Source organism: Manis pentadactyla, chromosome 3 (genome assembly GCF_030020395.1).
Source record: "Manis pentadactyla isolate mManPen7 chromosome 3, mManPen7.hap1, whole genome shotgun sequence".
NCBI classification, from domain to species: Eukaryota; Metazoa; Chordata; class Mammalia; order Pholidota; family Manidae; genus Manis; species Manis pentadactyla.
The window spans coordinates 15,748,120-15,769,193 of NC_080021.1; the positions used below are offsets into that span (position 1 = coordinate 15,748,120).

General features: G+C 38.1%; 1 protein-coding gene across 5 annotated transcripts in view; it reads right to left on the reverse strand.

Annotated features, from left to right (window-relative positions):
• NSMCE2 (NSE2 (MMS21) homolog, SMC5-SMC6 complex SUMO ligase) overlaps positions 1-15,583 on the reverse strand; it is a 208,962-nt gene extending 193,379 nt beyond the window's left edge. For 3 of the 5 annotated variants that reach the window (XR_008996166.1, XR_008996167.1, XM_057497747.1), the window contains exons 1-2: positions 15,261-15,583; positions 9,610-9,713 (exon numbers count right to left, since the gene is read on the reverse strand). Coding sequence is in view for 2 of the 5 variants with exons in the window: in XM_057497747.1 (XP_057353730.1) it covers positions 9,610-9,713; positions 15,261-15,436 (280 nt within the window). In the remaining 3 variants the exon portion in view is untranslated. Of the gene's footprint in view, positions 1-9,609; positions 9,781-15,260 lie in introns of all 5 variants that reach the window. The other 2 variants (XR_008996168.1, XM_057497746.1) reach the window with 2 other exon arrangements.
• Positions 15,584-21,074: the final 5,491 nt, after the last annotated feature.

Here is a 21,074-nt window from a genome sequence, read left to right on the forward strand (position 1 = left end):
ATCATTATGTAATGTGCTTCTTTGTCTCTTGTTACTTCCTTTGTTTTGAAGTCTATTTTGTCTGATACAAGTACTTCAACTCCTGCTTTTTTCTCCCTATTAGTTGCATGAAATACATTTTTCCACCCCTTCACTTTAAGTCTGTGTATGTGTTTGGGTTTGAAGGGAATCTCTTGTAGGCAGGATACGGACACATCTTGTTTTTTAATCCATTCAGTGACTCTGTTTTTTGATTGGTGTGTTCAAACAATTTACATTTAGGATGATTATCAATAGGTATGTACTTGGAATGATGGTTGTAATTAGGGAGAAAGGATAGAAAAGCAGATCTGCTATCTAACTCTGTAAGCCCAGTGTGCAGGTAGAAGCCTCTATGCTTTGCACTTGTAGCCGATGTAGGCGGGGCTGCCCTTTGACTGGCCTGGTGCAATGGCAGAGGCAGCCGATTTTCGAGCTGGTGCCGGCTGGGAGAAAGGCACAGCAGGCTGTGTATCACAGTGGGGGCCTCGGAACTGGGTAGCCAGCCAAGAGGATGGAGCACCTGAACCTCCTGAAAGGTCCCAACCTTCTCAGCAGAGCGCACCCGGACAATTCTGTCCACCTGTCCTTTCTCCTGAGCAGCAAGCTCTGCGCAGTCCTTGCCCCTTTAGCAGCCCCCTCACTGTTAAGAAGTCTCTCAGACTCTCCACCTTTCTTTTGTCCCAGAGCTTCCAGATGTGGATCCTGTTTTCCACAAGCGGCTGGAATCTCAGTCTCTCCAAGTATTCCGCCTTTCTTAGTTTTCCAACCCCACTAATCTCCATGGCACCATGTAATGTAGGTTCCTGCTCCAGAAAAGATCTCCAGAGCTGGGTGTTCAGCAGTCCTAGGCCTCCACCCACTCCCCACTCTGTTTCTCTTTCTCCCGCCAGTGAGCTGGGGTGGGGGAAGGGCTTGGGTCCCGCCGGATCATGGCTTTGGTACTTTACCCTCTTCCATGAGGTCTGTTCTTTTCTCCAGGTGTATGCAGTCCGGCACAGGCTTCTTTCCTGTTGGTCTTTCCAGGATTAGCTGTATTACCGATATTTTCATATTATATGTGGTTTTGGGAGGAGGTTTCTGTCTTACCTCTCATGCCGCCATCTTGAATCCTCTCTGTGCTTCTAACATTTTAAGAGCAACTGCCCATTAGGGTGAGTTCCTGAAAACTCTGCTTTCCTTTTTTCTTTTCAAACTCTCCATCTATCCACAAGTGAGTTAGTAAAAATATGTCAGAGTGGAAACCATGGAGTCAGACTACTTCTGCACAAATCTTGACCTACCACTTACTAATTCTGTGACCTTAGGAAAGTACTTAACTTTGCTCAACCTAAATCTCAGTTTGCTCCTGTACACAGTGGGGAAAACAACAGTCCCTATTTCACAGGACTACTGTTAGACCAAATGCAGTATCACATGTAAAAACAGCACAGTGCCTAAACACTTTAAAATGTGTAACAAATTCAATGATGATTATCTTTGTCATTATGACCACTATCATCATCATACCTTAGTACAGTTCAACAAACATCACATTACCTCACTATCCATAATCACTGAAGTCTTTCTGTTCTGTGGCTCCACTGAGTAAGAGGAGGGAAAAAGCAATATACAGAGAAAACTTGAGATGCCTCCAACAAGGTTTTCTCATCTCCTGGACACTTGGGCAATTTAAGTGTATCCTTTTATCCTTTTCTTCCAAGTATTCCTTACAAGTATTTAGCAAGAATTTGATAAAAACTTTCAATTCTCATGCATATACATTTTCCACAAGATTGCAGAGCATTAACCAAATGACTAAGGTCCACTGACAGACATGCCTTGACACAGAAGCATGAAGAGAGAGAAACAACTCTGAGGTCCATTAATCCTTTAGGGAAAGGGCACTCCTCAAACTTACTTGACTAAAAGGGCTTACAAAAATCCAAATACATAAAGATGATGTTAATAACAAAAGTTTTGATAAATTAAGTCAGTACATTCTGCTTAAGGGGAAAAGTACAAAATAAATTCAAATTTCTGAAAAATAAGCTCCAGCTGTCAAAAAAACCTCCTAATGTAACAAACATTATTTTTCCATTGGCTTAAATAAGAAGGTATTCCTAGATTACCAATGAATTTAGAGAAGACTAGGCACAGTGGCAGTAAGAGCATAGTTGCCTAGACACCATGTAATGTAACCTAATTCAGAGAAAGATGACCATTTTAAATAAGCTAGAAAGCTGAATAGGGACAACCACCTGTTACAGGAATATGCAACCAACAGGACACAAAACACATCACTACCCTCAAGTTCTTGGGAAGAATCCCCTTTACCTCTAATTTAATAACATAATGACAAAAGAATTGCAATGCAAAGTGAGAAAACAATACCTAAGTGATCACGACCACCTATTTTAACAGAGCTCATCACAGTGATGAAACTGGGAATCCCAAAAAGCCAACAAAAAGTATGCCTAATCTTATAAGGCTAAGAGAAAGAGGGAATATTTCTACTCTGAAAATAGTTCAGGGACTTTCCCCACATGCTCTTCTACACTTTAACTTCTCTGAAACCACTCATTGTTGTCCAACAAGACAGTCAACTCAAACACAAATCAAATGACTAAAATAATTTGAGTTGTAAGTATCAAGTACTGCTCTATGTAATCTGTAAGTATTATCTCATTTAATCCCCACAGTAATGCCTCTTACAAATGAAAAATCTAAGAAACAAATGTTACAGAACTTGCCCAGGGTCACAAAAACAGATGAGTGATGGAGCTGGGACAGGAATCCAGGCACTATTCATGCAAAGCCTTCAATCTTACATTACACACTACCCTGCCTATATCACAATGTGGGTATTAAGATACAAACACACAAGTCAAATCCTCTTCATCTAAACTAAATGATTTTAAACTTTTCTTTTCACCCATTGATTTTAAACTTATTTTCTTTTCACCCATTCTCCTGAAATAATTTCTTCCTTAGCCACTTGAGGAATCTCCTGCCTCCTTACCATGCTCAGTAATGTCATAACAGTTATCTTTTTAAAACTGCATCTTAGCAGATTCCTTCTCCACTTTAAACCTTCCAATGATAAAGTCATAACTCCCTGGCAGAGCAGCAGCTTTTAGGCACTCAACGTTCACTTAATGATTGAATAACATGTATGTATGTTTTTCTTCCCAGCCAGGCAGTAAACAACTAGAAGAAACCCTTATTAATTTTTATAGTTTTAGATAACACATTTGATGAATTACTGATTTGGCTGGGCTCAAACCTAAAGCCTTAAACAGACCTCCAAACTCATCCATATTTGCTCCTCTATTCACATCACAGACCCTTCCAAGCTCTGACACTTAAATGTATTAATTCTTAGTGTTTATGACAGCTATTGAATAAACACAATGCTAAGAGCATTTATTTAATCTCAACAACCTAAAGAAATGGGAATTTTTATCCCAATTTCACAGATAAGGAATTAGATTTTCAAGGAAAGTTATCTGCCTTTGAGCAAGTTAAAGAACAATCAAAATTTACACCTAAAATAACTATATAAAGGAGAATAAACAAAGTTGATAGTAGAAGGAATGAAATAATAAAGATCAGAGCAGAAATAAATGAAATAGAGACTAAAAAAATAGAAAAGATCCATGAAACTAAGAGCTGGCTCTTTGAAAAGATATTTAAAATAGATAAATCTTTAGTCAGACTCATAAATTTAAAAGAGGTCTCAAAACCAAACTGAGTGAGAAGTTACAATTGACACAATACAAAGGATCATAAGAGACAACTAAGAAAAATTATATGCCAAAAAACTGGACAACCTAGAAGAAATGGATAAATTCCTAGAAGCATACAATTGTTGAAGGCTAGATCAGGAAAAAATAGAAAATCTGAACAGACTGATTACTAGTAATGAAATTGAATCAGTAATGAAAAAACTCCCAATAAACAGAATTCCAATGCCAGATGGCTTCACAGGTGAATTCTACCAAACATTTTTTAAAAAGTTATTATCTACTATTCTCAAACAATTCTAAAAAATTGAAGAGGAAGGAATGCTTCCAAATTCACTCTATGAGGCCAACATTACTCTGACACCAAAACCAAAGACACTAAAAAAAAAAAAATTAAATTACAGAAGAATCTCCCTGATGAACATAGATGCAAAAATCCTCAACAATGTATTAGCAAACTGAAAACAACAATACATTAAAAGGATCATTCACCATAAATATTTCAGGGATGGAAAAATGATGCAGTATCTACAAATCAATCATCAGGATACACCACATTAACAAAATGAAGAATAAAAACCCTATGATCACTTCAACAGACAAAGAAAAAGCATTTGACAAAATTCAACATCCATCCGTGATAAAAATTCTTAACAAAGTGGGCACAGAGGGAACACACCATAACATAATAAAAGCCATATGTGACAAAACCACACTTAACATCATACTTAATAGTGAAAAACTGAAAGCTTTCCCTCTAAGATCAGAAACAAGACAAGATGTCCAATCTCACACTTTCATTCAATGCAGTACTAGAAATCCTACCCACAGCAATCAGGCAAGAAAAAGAAATAAAAGGAATCTAAATTGACATAAATAAGAAGTAAAACTGTCACTATTTGCAGATGATATACTATATACAGAAAACCCTAATTACTCCACCAAAAAACTACTAGAACCAACAAATGAATTCAGTAAAGTTCAAAATCAATACACAAATCATGCAATGTTTTTTGTTATTTTACTATCACACAAAATACAACATACATTAGTAAATAAAATCAATATATAGAAATCTACTGTTTCTATATGCTAATAATGAACTAGCAGAAAGAGAAATTAAGAAAACAATTCCATTTACATCTACATCAAAAAGAGTAAAATACCTAGGAATAAGGTGAAAGGCCTGTACATTGAAAACTACAAGACATTGATAAAAAATTAAAGATGACTCAATTAAATGGAAAGATATAGTATGTTCATTGGATTTAACAATTAATATTGTTAAAATGTCCGTAATACCCAAAGCAATGTAAAGTCAATATAGTAACCATCAAAATACCAACAGCATTTTTCACAGAGCTAGAACAAATAATCTTAAGATTTGTATGAAACCAAGAAAGACCCCAAATAGCCAAAGCAATCTCAACAAAGAACAAAGCTGGAAATACGACTATCCCAGATTTCAAACTATACTACAAAGTTATAGTAGTCAAAACAGTATGGTACTAGCACAAAAATAGACTAATAGGTCAATGAGACAGAATAGAAAGCACAGAAATAAACCCAACTTATATGGTTGATTAATCTGTGACAAAGGAAGCATGAATACACAATAAGGAAAAGACAGTCTCTTTAATAAATAATATTGGTAAAAGTGGGCAGTTACATGCAAAACAATGAAACAGGACCACTTTTTTATACCATATACAAAAGTAAACTCAAAATGGATTAAAGACTTAAATGTTTGACCTAAATCATAAAACTCCTGAAAGAAAAGATAGGCAGCAAACTCTTAGACATTGGTCTTAGCAATACTTTTTGGATATGTCTCCTCAAGCAATGACAACAAAAGCAAAAATTAACAGTTGGGACTACGTGGAACTAAAAAGCTTTGCAAAGTAAAACTATTAACAAAAGAAAAGGGAATCTACTAGATGAGAGAATATATATGCGAATAATGTATCTGATAAGGGATTAATAGTCAAAATACTTAAGAACTCATACAACTCAACACCAAAAACACAATCCAGTTAGAAAATGGGCAGAAGTTCTGAATAGACATTTTTTCAAAGAAGACACACAGATGGCCAAAGACACATGAAAAGATGCTCAACATCACTAATCATCAGGGACTACAAATAAAAACCACAATGAGGTATCACCTCATATCAATCAGAATGGCTAGTACCAAAAATACAAGAAATAACAAGTGTTGGCAAGGATGTGGAGAAAAGGGAACCCTGGTGCATGTTTGTTGGCAGTGTAAATTGGTGATTTATAATTACCAATCTGAAATCTGTAGGCAAGTCTCTTCTTGCTTTTCTACCCTTTTTAAAAATTAACTTATTTTTAATTGAAGTATAGTTGATATACAATATTAAATAAGTTTCAGGTGTACAGCATAGTGATTTGACATTTATATATATTACCAAATGATAAACAGGATAAGGGTAGTTAGCATTGGTCACCATACAAAGTTAATGTAGACCCATTCTGGAAAGCAGTGTGGAAAAATAGAAAATAGAATACCATGCAATCAAATAATTCCATGATGAGTATTTATCCAAAGAAGATGAAAACACTAATTTGAAAAGATAAATGTTTATCACAGCATTAACTACAAAAACCAAGATATAAAAGCAACCTAAGTATTTGTTGCTAGATGAATAGATAAAGAAGATGTGGCATATATACTATGGAATATTACTCATCCATGAAGAAGAATGAAATCTTGCCATTTGTAACAACATGGATAGACCTAAGGGTATTATTCTAAGTGAAATAAGACAGAGAAAGATAAACATCACATGATTTTGGTTATATTGGAATCTAAAAACAAAACAAACAAAATAGAACAGAAACAGATTCATAAACAGAGAAAAAACCAGTGGTTTCTTGGGAAGAAAGGAGTACACAGAATGGGTGAAATAGTGAAAGGGTATTAAGAAAGGGGTACATAGAATGGGTGAAATAGTGAAAGGGTATTGTTTTGCATGTAACTGTTTTGCAAATAGCTGAAAAACCAGTTATAGAATAAATAAGTCATAGGGATGTAAAGTACACCATAGGGAGTGTAGTTGAAAATATTAACTTTGTATGGTGACCAATGCGAACTACACTTATCCTGGTTATCATTTGATAATGTATATAAATGTCAAATCACTATGCTGTACACTTGAAACTTATTTAATATTGTATATCAACTATACTTCAATTAAAAATAAGTTAATTTTTAAAAAGGGTAGAAAAGCAAGAAGAGACTTGCCTACAGATTTCAGATGGTTTTTAATTTACCTATACTGCAAAAAGAAAAAGGCATTAAGAAAAAAAGAAACAGGATACAAATTATTTAATTGCTTAATTACAAATCACTATGTAAAAATACAAGTTTAAAATAGAAATAAACTGAAATGTTAACATTGTTTAAAAAAAAAAAAAACTGCTCTCCTAACAAGCTCTTGCTGAATTACTCCAGTGGCGGTCATCCTAGACATTCTCTCTGTAGGGAATTTCCCATGTCATCTAACTCCTGCTCATAAGTACTCAAATTCAACTTCATAACCAGAAGTTTCTGAGACTCTTTCATGAGGTTCATGTGGTCAAAATTTAACAACTGTAAAAGATTCAACAGGGTAATTGCAACAGAGACTGCATGACCTACAGAGCTGAAAATACTTGCTATCTGACCCCTCAGAGAAAACATTTGCCAACTGCTCCTTTAGAGCATGAACCTTTCAAAAACGGATGCTTACATATCTTTTTAAATTACACAGAGTATGTTATATCTTGCACCATATACTTATTTTTTAAAATAAAACAAAAGGAAAAAAAGGAACTTTGTAGCAAAACCACTCAGAAGCCTTCACAGCAAATCCTGATACAGTCTTCCAGGAGGTTTATGTTCCAGCTCATCTCTCTTATGATTTAAGATTTTATTATGACTTTTGTCCAGGGCTACCTACCAAAGCCAAATACCCAAAAGTAGGCTACAAATCAGGCTGCATAGGGTTAAGATCTTTAGAAGCCACCCACTAAAGATTTTTGGTGACTTCTGCTGCCAGCCATGAAAGAATAACTGGTATAGAACTGGCCCTCCTACCATAAACAACTAGAAAGCTGGACAAAATATATGAAACAGCACTTTCAGAAAGTGGGACAATAGGCAGAGTAGAACTGTGAGCCCTGCCAAATGGCAAACAACTATGGTAAGCCCTGCAATCGCAGAGCACAGAAGTCTTGAAGGACCCAGGAGATGTACTGATGTTCACAGAGGGTGAGGCAACAGGGCTTTCCATGACAGAGCACTGAGAGAGAGTTATGCAGAAAAAGTGCCCCAGGAATCTGCACAGAGATCCCTTTGGCTCTGATGCTAAATCCTAAACTGCTGAGGAACAACTCCTGGGAGCTCTAATGTGAATAATTCCTGGAATTCCTGCAGGACTGGAAGACATTCAAATTCCATCCAGCAGAGTAGAGCTATCTAACTGAATATTCTGGGCAACCAAGAGACTCCAGAAAGGCCAAGCTTTGTAACAAGGTTAAATTAGCCCTAAAGTAATGCTACACTACACCCACCCTAACAAAGTTTAACAACAGGCCTGGAAAGGATCGGCCTAATCCACATGTACTTAGATGCCTGCCAAAACAAAGGTCAAAACTCTTCAAAGGAAGACAACAAAATCCAAACATTCAACAACACAATAACCATGTGAAGAAGCAGCAACAGAGGTTATATAATAGGCAGACAAGGATATTAAAACAACTATTATAAATATGCTTCATATACTCAAGAATATAGAAAACAGGAACATACTGAAGAGAGAAATAGAAGACACAGGTAAGATTCCATTCAATTCTTTTTTATATGTTCTGTAGCTGAAAAACCAGTATCTGAAATTTAAAATTCACTGGATAGAATTAACAACAGATTAGCCACTACAGTAGATAAGACTAATGAACTTGAAGACACAGCAACAGACACTTTTAGACCAAAGCCAGAGAGACAAAAGACTGGAAGAAAAAGCAACTGAACCCCAGTGATTTATAGGACAAAATCAAGCAGTCTAACATACATGTAACTGAAGTCCCAGTAAGACAGGGGAGAGGAGGAACAGAAAAAGAATTTGAAGAAATAGAAGCAGAAATTTTTCCAAATTTGATCAAAAGTATAAGCCCAGAAATCCATAAAGCTTAAAAAACACCAAACATAATTAAAACAAAAAAAAAAATCACACCAAGACACATCACAATCAAATCGCAAATAAAACAGTGATATTAAAAACAACCCAAAAATATTATAATGTTCTCCTGTCTCCATATATAATATAAAGTAAAAACAACTCTAATCAGAAGAAATCAAGCAACATCTTTCAAGGTCTTTTGACTGAAAAATTTGAATAGACTTCACCAAAGCTGAACTTTCTGCTTTTGTAGGTCTTCTTCTGCTGGTACCCCAATGTAAATTTTGTCTATTGAGTAATCAAGCATGAAAAAAGTACAGTTAAATTACTGTAAAATAACTTGATCAGAATGTATTTGTCTACCTCATAGTTCACAGTGTCACGTACTTTATATTGTATGCTGCTTGAGGCCGGGAACCTTCATATTTTAGCCTGTACATTTCTAGTGCAATTTCTAGTGGCACATAACTGTAGGAACACTCATGAATGAGTCAATTTCATTTCATTCTCAGTGCATCGCTATGTGGCATGTAGAACAAGATGGGAAAACAGATGCCCAGAGGGATTAAACAACTGTCTCAAGGACACTCCTAAGGGAAGCAGTATCTCACATCCCCAGAGTAATGCCTCCACACAAGGTCACCTCAAAGTAGACACAAAAGAATGTTTTAATTATTACTTACTTTGAGTTTCGACTAGATCCAGAGCAACACTAGAGGCTGTGTCCATTCCGGAGCTGATACAGGATTGGAAGTTTTTCAACGAGGAGAGAGCAGATTCTATACCACTGAAGGATATAAAACCAGTTGAACATGAATTTGAACTGGAACGCCCTGGCATCTTGAAATTATTACCTAAGTTTTCAAACACAATGAAATAAGATTTATGAGTCCAAGTAATAACTACATTAGAAAATAAACTGCGGTAAATATCCCTATGAATGTACCTAATATCCCACAAATGACACACTACTATCTACAATCTATATCACTTGAAGTGGCACTGAAGTATTTGTGCCCTCATCTGGGCCAGCAAACAGATGCACTCACAACATGGGAAAGGTAACTGTCTTCATTATTCAAGAGAGGCAGAATACTCTCTTCGAAAATATTCCTTGGTTCTCTGAATAATTCAACAACAGCAGTGGTCTTAAAAAGCTGAAATATAAATGGGTTAGAAAAAGTAGGTGATTCATTTTTCTAAAAAATGAAAATAGCCATAATAAAATGGTTTAACACGGTGAAAACTTCAAAAACCTGTAATTTTTAACTTATCTGACATAAATGCATATTGAATGCTGAAAACTAAAAATATATATATATGAATATGTGTGTGTGTGTGTGTGTGTGTGTGTATCCCTGATGGTCCTCTGGGTTCTAACAGATTTAAACACTTGGGGATATCCCAGATTCTGTTTTCAGTAAAAGCAGAATTTCCCTATAAATTCTTATCTTCTGGTAGCTTATCCACTATAACAGTTTCAGTTATTACCTTCATATTAAACACTCCCTAATCTGTATCTTCAACTACCAAATCTTTAAGCTTTGGACCACTTAGTAAAGCTCCCTACAAAGAGACATCTTTGCTTAATTCAGAAGCTACCTGAAATTCAATCCACTGACACCAGTTAGAAAAGTGGGGAGAAATCACACAGGCTTAGAGGGATGGGAAGGTGGTTCTTCAGTCTGTACAAGTTAGCAGAAAGAAGGTACTTTCTTAGAATCATACAGACAGTGCTTGAATTCAGGCCCTGCCACTTAACTCTTGAGTAACCATGGGCAGATTGCTTTAGCCTCTGAGAACTCAGGTTTATCATCTTTTAAGATGGAAGGGGCATCTCACTGTGGACCAGCACACACTGCACAATTAAGTAGCATTGGGACCTGCCTCCTGCCCTTACTTTCCCCTGTGGAGAACTGTCCAGGATCTCTGGCATTTCTATCCTCTCCATAGCTACCACCTTAATCTCACACCGGGACTACTATAGTAGTTTCTCAATTGTTGATTCTTTTTAATTAGATTCACTTCACTGATTCAATGGACAGGTACGGAGCACCTTACTGTGTCAGTCATTAGACTCACTAAAAAAGATACAGAGTACTCAGAGAAGATGCCTAAGATGCTGATTTCTATTTTTGACAGGTTAATCTACTACAGACAAACATCCACAACACATCAATTCAAATCATTCATTAACAAATATTCAGTAAATATATTTTGGAGCATAGTGTAGACAGTCTTAATACAGGATAAAAATTGGTCCAATTGGGCCCAGGGCAGTCAAATGAGATTTTCAGCTTTATCTATTTTTTAAATTTATATTAAAAATCAAGACCTGAAGCAATATGGCAAAATGTTACAGATGTTCAAATCCAGATGATGGGACAAAGGTTCTCAGTATGATACAAGGGGGACTTTTTGTGGTATTAAAATTTCACACCAAGAGAGAAAATATCACTATGAATATGAATGAAGAACCAATGATGATTTTTGAACATTTGCAGTTTGGTGATATAGAGTATTCATTTACAAACTCGCTTTGCCATACCAAATAAGTTGAGACAGTTACACAGTATGTTTCAAACATACGCGGTAAGATGGAAAGATATAAATTTATAAAAATCAGGATCTAAAAATAGATTAAAGGGAAAATCAAGTACCTGAGAAAATTAGAATGCAATCATGCAAGGGTTAGAATTCTTTAGGATTCTACATAGCTATGAGTTTCCTGATTAAAAAGTGAGTTATAGGATTCTCATTCTCCGTAAAGATGAACTCAGGAAAAATAAATCTTTCCATGGCAATCAAAGTTGCATGGGTCATCATATATGAGATAAATAAGAGTCATAAAAGATATCCTCAATAATAGCCTTACAATGGATGCAATAATAAGCTTCCTAGGACTGTTTCTTAAGTTATTCCTCAGGGTAAGCTAAGAACAAGATGCTTGTGGCAGATACTAGCTCCGTGCCCATCAAACTCATTTCCCCTTCAACCATATAAGCCATTTCCAGGCTCAGTCCATTAAAACCACACACTTTGTCAATAATATTTCCCATCTGATAGCTGGAAACAAGCAGCACAGTGACCTCAGAGGCTATAAGTGAAGATGGAGGATCACTAGGATACTATATCACTGCTTGGTGCAACACTGCCCACCAATCAGGCTCCACACATGAAAGATATAAAAACTTAAATTGTGCAAAGCCAAAAATAAAAGCAAGACCATTTAGATTTGGGGCTTACTTGTTACGGCACCAATTGTTAGTCATAAAACACAGTCCTGCAAGGATCAAATGATATGGTTCAAGTATTCAGTTTTCTAGTCAGTCTTGATTTGGGTGTTACTCTAAATTGTCTAGAACACTGCTGTCCAATAGAACTTTCTGCCATGACAAAAATGTTCTATAATCTTCACTTTCCAATATAGTGGACACTAGGCACATATGACTATCGATTACCAGAAATGTGGTTAGCATGACCGAGGAACTGAATTTTAAGTATTATTTAATCAACTTAACTTTAAATAACCACACGTGGCTAGTAGCTATTACCCTGGACAGCACAGTTCTGGAGAAATAATTATCAAAGTGTACTATTTCTATGAACTAGGAGGTAAACAAGAGGTGGGCAAGCCATAGTATAAACAGGGCATATCTCACTGAAATATCAATTTTACTTAACGGTAACATGAAACATGCTTACACTAAAATAAATGCTAGCTACATGATAGAGTAAAACATGGAGGCGATATAAAGTAGGGATTAAGCTTGCAGCCTCTGGAGCCAGATTTCCTGAGTTCACAGCTTGACATTGTCACTTGAATAACTGAATGGCTTTAATCAAGTTATTTAATCTCTTAATGCTTCACTTTTCCCTTCTGTAAAATAGGAATGATCTAGTGTGTACCTCAAGGATTACTGTGATGATTGAATGCGTTAACAAGTATAATAAAGCGGGTAAGTCTTTAAAAGTGGAAATGAACATTACCGTCAACTTCATCATTATAATGCTGTGAGCAACAATACAGAGCAGTGTTAAGAAAGTGGACACTGGACATAGATGCCTGGAAATTCTGTCCTGCCCATGCCTTTTAAGGCTGTATGGCCTTGGTTAAGTTGTTTAACTTCTCTATCTTCAGTTTGCTCCTTTGTAAAAAAGGAAATAATCATACTTACCTCACAGCATTACTAAGGACTTTCTGAGGAATGTGTATTTTTATGAACACCCTAATGTTCCTTAGGGCCAAACAAGTATGGAGAACATTGAGATCATTGAGTCCTCCCCAAAATATGTATGTTGAAGCCCTAACCCCAATGTATTTGGATAATATTTGGAAAGGTGGCTTTTAGGTTCAGATTATGTTATGCATGAACTTGGGGCCCTCCTGAAGAGATTAATGTCCTTATTAGAAGAGGAAGAAACAACATGGCTTGCTTGCTCTCTACCACGTAAGGACACAGTGAGAAAGGGGCCTTCTGCAAGTCACAAGAGCCCAGATCCAAATATGCCAGCACCCTCATCTCAGACTTCCAGTCTCCAAAAATGCAAGAAATAAATTTCCGTTTTTTTAAGCCACCAATCTATGGTATTTTTTTTTATAGCAGCTCAAACTGCCAAGGCACAGTGTATGTAAGAATTAATACAATCCAGTAAAATGCAAAGTGTATACAACATGTTAGCTATCCTTATTATCTGAACGCAAAATTCACATTACTCCAATGAAACTTTCCTCTTACAGAGATCTGGAGAAAATTTCCTTCTGTAATTCTGGAGTTTTTCAAGGGAAAAGATTTAGCCTGAGAAGTTAAGAGAATGGATGGAGAGGAAAGATGAAGTAGACCCACTTTTCCCTATTTCTCCCACTAAGTATAGCAAAGTACACAATTCATAGGACAACCCCCTCCCCCAGCAAAGAATTACCTGGCCTCAAATGTCAATAGTGCAGTGGTTGAGAAATCCCGGTTTAAATCAACCTCCTCTTGAAGCCTTCCCCAAGTAACAACGATCTTTTTGTTCCCTGTACCTATGGTCTCCAATAATAAAACAAGGTTATGTATTTGCCGAGTTTTTCCCTAGCATGTTATTGTGCCTCCCCTTACAGGCCTTGTCTTAAGCCATTCAGACTGCTGTAATAAAATACCACAGATTGGGCACCTTATAAATGGACATTTATTTCTCACAATTCTGGAGGCTGGGAAGTCCAAGATCAAGGAGCCTGCATGGTCACATTCTGGTGAAAGCCCTCCTCCTGGTCATAGCCCATGCCTTCTTACTCTTTGTTTTCACAAGGTAGAAAGGGAAGGGAGTTCTCTGGAGCCTCTTTTATAATGGGACTAACCCCATTCATGAGGGCTCCATCCTCCTGATCTAAGCACCTTCAAAAGGCCCCATCTCCTAAAACCCAGAAACTGGCGCCAGGATTTCAATGTACCAGATGTGGGGTGGGGAAGGGACACAAACATTCTGGCCGTAGCAGGTCTGTAAGATTTTTTTTCTGTAAGCAAGACCAATTACCAGCTAATGTAAAAACACTTCTCTACTGTTGCCTCTTCTCATCTTCCTGTACAACACAGTAGTAGATACACAACAATTTATAGACCCTAGGCTGACCACCTTACATCTACAGGGGACTATCCAAGTTCAGCCAGAGCTGTGTCTTCTGTTTCAAAACAAAACTTTCTTTGCGAAGACTTCTCTTATGTGCACAAGCGACCGCTCATTCCTTGCCTCCTGCTACCACAATGCCTATCACAATCACATGCACACTTCTATTATAAAACTCGGTAACGCTCATCAGAACTATTTGCTCGTCTGTCTGCCACTCCTTCACCCTGGAAGCCACTAGAACTAGAAGTCTGACATATTCTCCAGCATATAAAACCGCTCCTTACACTAAATAGGTATCAGTAAACATTTGGCCAGTTAAAACTGTAATGGCAACCACCCTTCGGGCTCCCCGTGCCCATAAACTGGTGCCCGGGAACTTCATTCTCATCGCTAATCCTCACAACCATTTACAGACGAGAAAAGGAAACTGAGGCTCAGAGTGTTTACTTAAACGCGCTGCCCAAGGCCCTGATTTCAAAGCTGAAACCAGATTAGTCCGCACGAAGAATTCCTGATCTTTTCCCCCCCACACTTGGGCTGAAGGATGGAGAGATGACGTCCCGGAGAGGTAGGTCAACTGCCGCAGCCTCACTGCTAAAGGTGAAAAGAACCAGGACCAAAGCCCAGGTCCAGAGAGCCCAGCTCAGGGCAGCTGCGGAGCGCACGAGAAGGAGGAGACACCTCCCGCTACCCCCCTCCTCGCCATCCCCCGCTTCTGACTTACCTGGCTGCCCGACCTAGATCCGTCTGGCTGCACCCCGACTTCCCAGACAAGACCCCAACTCCTTCCTTAACTCCTCCCTTTGCAGCTGAAACGCGGAGCGCGGGTTCATGCGTCATCATCTGTCGCCGCCAAATGGTCACATGATGCCCCGCCCAGCTCTCCGCCCCTTTGGTCATGTGACGGCCAGGGCCCCCCCCCCCCGGGGCGGAAGCCGGGTCCGACCGGCAGAAGATCCGGGGCTAGGGCAAAAAGGGGATCCTTGCGAAGACTGAAGGGTGAGGACGGGGCGCCCACTCCGCTCGTGATCGCCGGCCTTGCGCGCCCTGGCGCGGCCCAAGTGACAGGTGAGTCGCGGCGCGATGCGCGCGCCGCCTCCTTTATACGCCCTCCCGTGGCTGGGCCGCGCTGGCCGAGGGGGCGTCTGCTCTATGGAGTTGGGTCTGGATGGCGGCGCCCGCGGTGCAGGACTGAGGCGCCTACTTGGGCTGGGGCTGCAGTCCTGGCTCTGCATCGCCACTTGGCAGTGATCTTCCACGACGTTTTGGCGCTTTAGGAAGTGATGCACAGCTGTTTGGCCCGCATCTGGTCTTCCAAGTTTCCGGAAGCAATGCTGTGTGGACATCGTTCTTCTTCCATTTATTCGTGAAAACTGAGTGGTTGGTTTTACCCGGGTTTGAATTCGAGTTTTGCTGTGGGCTGTGAGTTTGGGCAAGTCATTGCCACTCTCTGCACCGAAATTCCCTCCATCGTCGTGCCAAAGACCTTTGCAGTTAGAATACAGTTCCGAGCGTCCTGACTTGTCTATAGTTGCACAGGAAGGAGAAAAAAAAAAAGGCAGAGCCTGTAATGGAGCCAAGTCTAATTCTACGGAGCTCCTCCAACATAGGCTATGGTGGGGGCGGTGGGAGGCGGTTGGGGAAGAGAGGGAGAGGTTTTGCCATCTCTGCCCACAACTAGAAACACCTTGTAGTTTTCCTTCTCCTGTCTTTTCCGGAATTCATGAATCAGACTAGAGTGATCAGTCGCATTTCAGAACTTCTCAGGAAGAAGTATGCTGGTCACTTTTATCTTTATCAACGCCGTTATGTTTTGTTCCTGATAATAGATTTGTGGAGACCAGTGCTGCCTCCTTTATGGAGCTGAGGTTTTATGAGAGGATAAAAATAGATTTATCTTCTTTTGTCCTCTGAGTAGGGTAAATAGTAGCTCGTCCCAGGACAATTTAATAGCCTTCAGAATTCAGTTCTGTACTTACTGGTAATTGCTATGATGCTGTGCTTCATTCTTGAAATCATGTTATCTTTTGTCTAGGGTTACTTTCCAAACAAACCATAGTTTCTTACCAAATTTTCAACAATAAAGTTACCACCACTTTTCTGGGTGCTTTGTGAAAAAAAGTGGTGCAATCGAATGGGGTCTCTGGTTTCATTTCACAGCCTATATTGAGAAAACTGGCCTTTATGAATTTTCTTCACCCCCTATCATTTAGAGAACCCTAAATGTAAGATTTAATGTAGCTTCTTCTACAATGTTTGTTTGTACATTCTAGAGTGACTTTTTAAAGCTCAACCAAATCTTAATACTTTTTTTTCCCCCATTGGTACCGAACTCATTTCACTTATTTTTTACTTTTTTATTTATTTTTTTGTTTTTGTTTTTTTTGTTTTAATCACACTGCTAACCTTTTTTGGCAAATAAAATATACATCTTTAATGTGTACAACTTATATAGAGATATACATATGAATTATATATACACTTACACAAAGATTGTGAAATAATGACCACAGATAATTAATACATCCTTTAGCACAGCTGATACTATTTTCCTTTATCCCTATGATTTTTTTTTTCCCCTTTCTTTTTCCCCCGCCCTTGTCCCTCCCTTCCCACCCATCCTCCCCAGTCCCTATCCCTTTGGTAACTATTAGTCCATTCTTGGGTTCTGTGATTCTGCTGCTGTTTTGTCCCTTCAGTTTTCCGTTGTTCTTATACTCTACATATGAGTGCAATCATTTGGTACTTGTCTTTCTCCGCCTGGCTTATTTCACTGAGCATAATACCCTCTAGCTCCATCCATGTTGTTGCAAATGGTAGGATCTGTTTTTTTCTTCTGGCTGAGTAATATTCCATTGTGTATATGTAGCACATCTTCTTTATCCATTCATCTACTGATGGACATTTAGGTTGCTTCCATATCTTGGCTATTGTAAATAGTGCAGCGATGAACATAGGGGTGCATCTGTCTTTTTCAAACTGGAGTGCTGCATTCTTAGGGTAAATTCCGAGAAGTGGAATTCCTGGGTCAAATGGTAAGTCTATTTTGAGCATTTTGAGGAACCTCCATACTGTTTTCCACAATGGTTGAACTAATTTACATTCCCCCCAGCAGTGTAGGAGGGTTCTCCTTTCCCCACAACCTTGCCAACATTTGTTGTTGATTGTCTTTTCGATGATGGCGATCCTTACTGGTGTGAGGTGATATCTCATTGTGGTTTTAATTTGCATTTCTCTGATGACAAGCAATGTGGAGCATCTTTTCATGTGTCTGTTGGCCATCTGAATTTCTTTAGAGAACTGTCTTTTCAGGTCCTCTGCCCATTTTTTAATTGGATCATTTGCTTTTTGTTTGCTGAGGTGTGTTAGCTCTTTATATATTTTGGATGTCAGCCCTTTATTGGATCTATCATTTATGAATATATTTTCCCATACTGTAGGATACCTTTTTGTTCTATTGATGGTGTCCTTTGCTGTACAGAAGCTTTTTAGCTTGATATAGTCCCACGTGTTCATTTTTGCTTTTGTTTCCCTTGCCCGGGGACATATGTTCATGAAAAAGTCACTCATGTTTATGTCCATGAGATTTTTGTCTATGTTTTCTTATAAGAGTTTTATGGTTTCATGACTTACATTCAGGTCTTTGATCCATTTCGAATTTACTTTTGTGTTTGGGGTTAGACAGTGATCCAGTTTCATTCTCTTACATGTAGCTGTCCAGTTTTGCCAGCACCATCTGTTGAAGAGACTGTCATTTCCCCATTGTATGTCCATGGCTCCTTTATCTTATATTAATTGGCCATATATGTTTGGGTTAATGTCTGGAGTCTTTATTCTGTTCCACTGGTCTGTGGCTCTGTTCTTGTGCCAATACCAAATTGTCTTGATTACGGTGGCTTTGTAGTAGAGCTTGAAGTTGGGGAGCGAGATCCCCCTCAGTTTATTCTTCCTTCTCAGGATTGCTTTGGCTATTTGGGGTCTTTGGTGGTTCCATATGAATTTTTGAACTGTTTGTTCCAGTTCAATGAAGAATGCTGTCGGTAATTTGATAGGGATTGCATTGAATCTGTATATTGGTTTGGGCAGAATGGCCATTTTGACGATATTAATTCTTCCTAGCCAAGGGCATGGGATGAGTTTCCATTTGTTAGTGTCCTCTTTAATTTCTCTTAAAAGTGTCTTATAGTTTTCAGGGTATTGCTCTTTCACTTCCTTGCTTAAGTTTATTCCTAGGTATTTTATTCTTTTTGATGCAATTGTGAATGGAATTGTTTTCCTGATTTCTCTTTCTATTAGTTCATTGTTGGTGTATAGGAAAGCCACAGAGTTCTGTGTGTTAATTTTGTATCCTACAACTTTGCTGAATTCCAATATTAGTTCTAGTAGTTTTGGAGTGGAGTCTTTTATGTACAGTATCATGTCATCTGCAAATAGTGACAGTTTGACTTCTTCTTTACCAATCTGGATTCCATGTCTTTCTTTGTTTTGTCTAATTGCCGTGGCTAGGACCTCCAGTACTATGTTGAATAACAGTGGGGAGAGTGGGCATCCCTGTCTTGTTCCCGATCTTAGAGGAAAAGCTTTCAGCCTCTCACTGTTCAGTATGATGTTAGCTGTGGGTTTATCATATATGGCCTTTATTATGTTGAGGTACTTGCCCTCTATGCCCATTTTGTTGAGAGTTTTTATCATGAATGGATGTTGAATTTTGTTGAATGCTTTTTCAGCATCTATGGAGATGATCATGTGGTTTTTGTCCTTTTTTCTGTTGATGTGGTGCATGATGTTGATGGATTTTCGAATGTTGTACCATCCTTGCATCCCTGGGATGAATCCCACTTGGTCATGGTGTATGATCCTTTTGTTGTATTTTTGTTGTAATTTTGAATTTTGAATTTTGTTGAGTATTTTTGCATCTACATTCGTCAGGGATATTGGTCTGTAGTTTTCCTTTTTGGTGGAGTCTTTTCCTGGTTTTGGTATTTGGTTGATGTTGGCTTCATAGAATGAGTTTGGGAGTATTCCCTTCTCTTCTATTTTTTGGAAAACTTTAAGGAGAATGGGTATTATGTCTTCTCTTTGTGTCTGATGAAATTCTGAAGTAAATCCATCTGGCCCCGGGGGTTTTGTTCTTTGGTAGTTTTTTGATTACCGCTTCAATTTCGTTGCTGGTAATTGGTCTGTTTAGATTTTCTGTTTCTTTCTGGGTCAGTCTTGGAAGGTTGTATTTTTCTAGGAAGTTGTCCATTTCTCCTAGGTTTTCCAGGTTGTTAGCATATAGGTTTTCATAATATTCTCTAATGATTCTTTGTATTTCTGTGGGGTCCATTGTGATTTTTCCTTTCTCGTTTCTGATTCTGTTGATGTGTGTTGACTCTCTTTTACTCTTGATAAGTCTGGCTAGAGGCTTATCTGTTTTGTTTATTTTCTCAAAGAACCAGCTCTTGGTTTCATTGATTTTTTTTCTATTGTTTTATTCTTCTCGATTTTATTTATTTCATCTCTGATCTTTATTATGTCCCTTCGTCTGCTGACCTTTGTCCTCATTTGTTCTTCTTTTTCCAATTTCGATAATTGTGACATTAGACTATTCATTTGGGATTGTTCTTCCTTCTTTAAATATGCCTGGATTGCTATGTACTTGCCTCTTAAGACTCCTGTTGCTGCATCCCTCAGAAGTTGGGGCTTTGTGTTGTTGTTGTCATTTGTTTCCATATATTGCTGGATCTCCCATTTTAATTTGGTCATTGATCCATTGATTATTTAGGAGCATGTTGTTAAGCCTCTATGTGTTTGTGGGCCTTTTTGCTTTCTTTGTACAATTTATTTCTACTTTTATACCTTTGTGGTCTGAAAAGTTTATTGGTAGGATTTCAGTCTTTTGGATTTACTGAGGCTCTTTTTGTGGCCTAGTATGTGGTCTATTCTGGAGAATGTTCCATGTGCACTTGAGAAGAATGTGTATCCTGTTGCTTTTGGATGTAGAGTTCTATAGATGTCTATTAGGTCCATCTGTTCTAGTGTGTTGTTCAGTGCCTCTGTGTCCTTACTTATTTTCTGTCTGGTGGATCTGTCCTTTGGAGTGAGTGGTATGAAAAGTCTCCCAAAATGAATGCATTGCATTCTATTTCCTCCTTTAGTTCTGTTAGTATTTGTTTCTCATATATTGGTGCTTCTGTATTCGGTATATATATGTTTATAATGGTTATATCCTCTTGTTGGACTGAGCCCTTTATCATTATGTAGTGTCCTTCTTTGTCTCTTGTTACTTTCTTTGTTTTGAAGTCTATTTTGTCTGATACTAGTATTGCAACACCTGCTTTTTTCTCCCTACTGTTTGCATGAAATATCTTTTTCCATCCCTTAACTTTTAATCTGTGCATGTCTTTGGGTTTGAGGTGAGTCTCTTGTAAGCAGCATAGATGGGTCTTGCTTTTTTATCCATTCTGTTTCTCTGTATCTTTTGATTGGTGCATTCAGTCCATTTACATTTAAGATGATTATTGAAAGATATGTACTTATTGCCATTGCAGGCTTT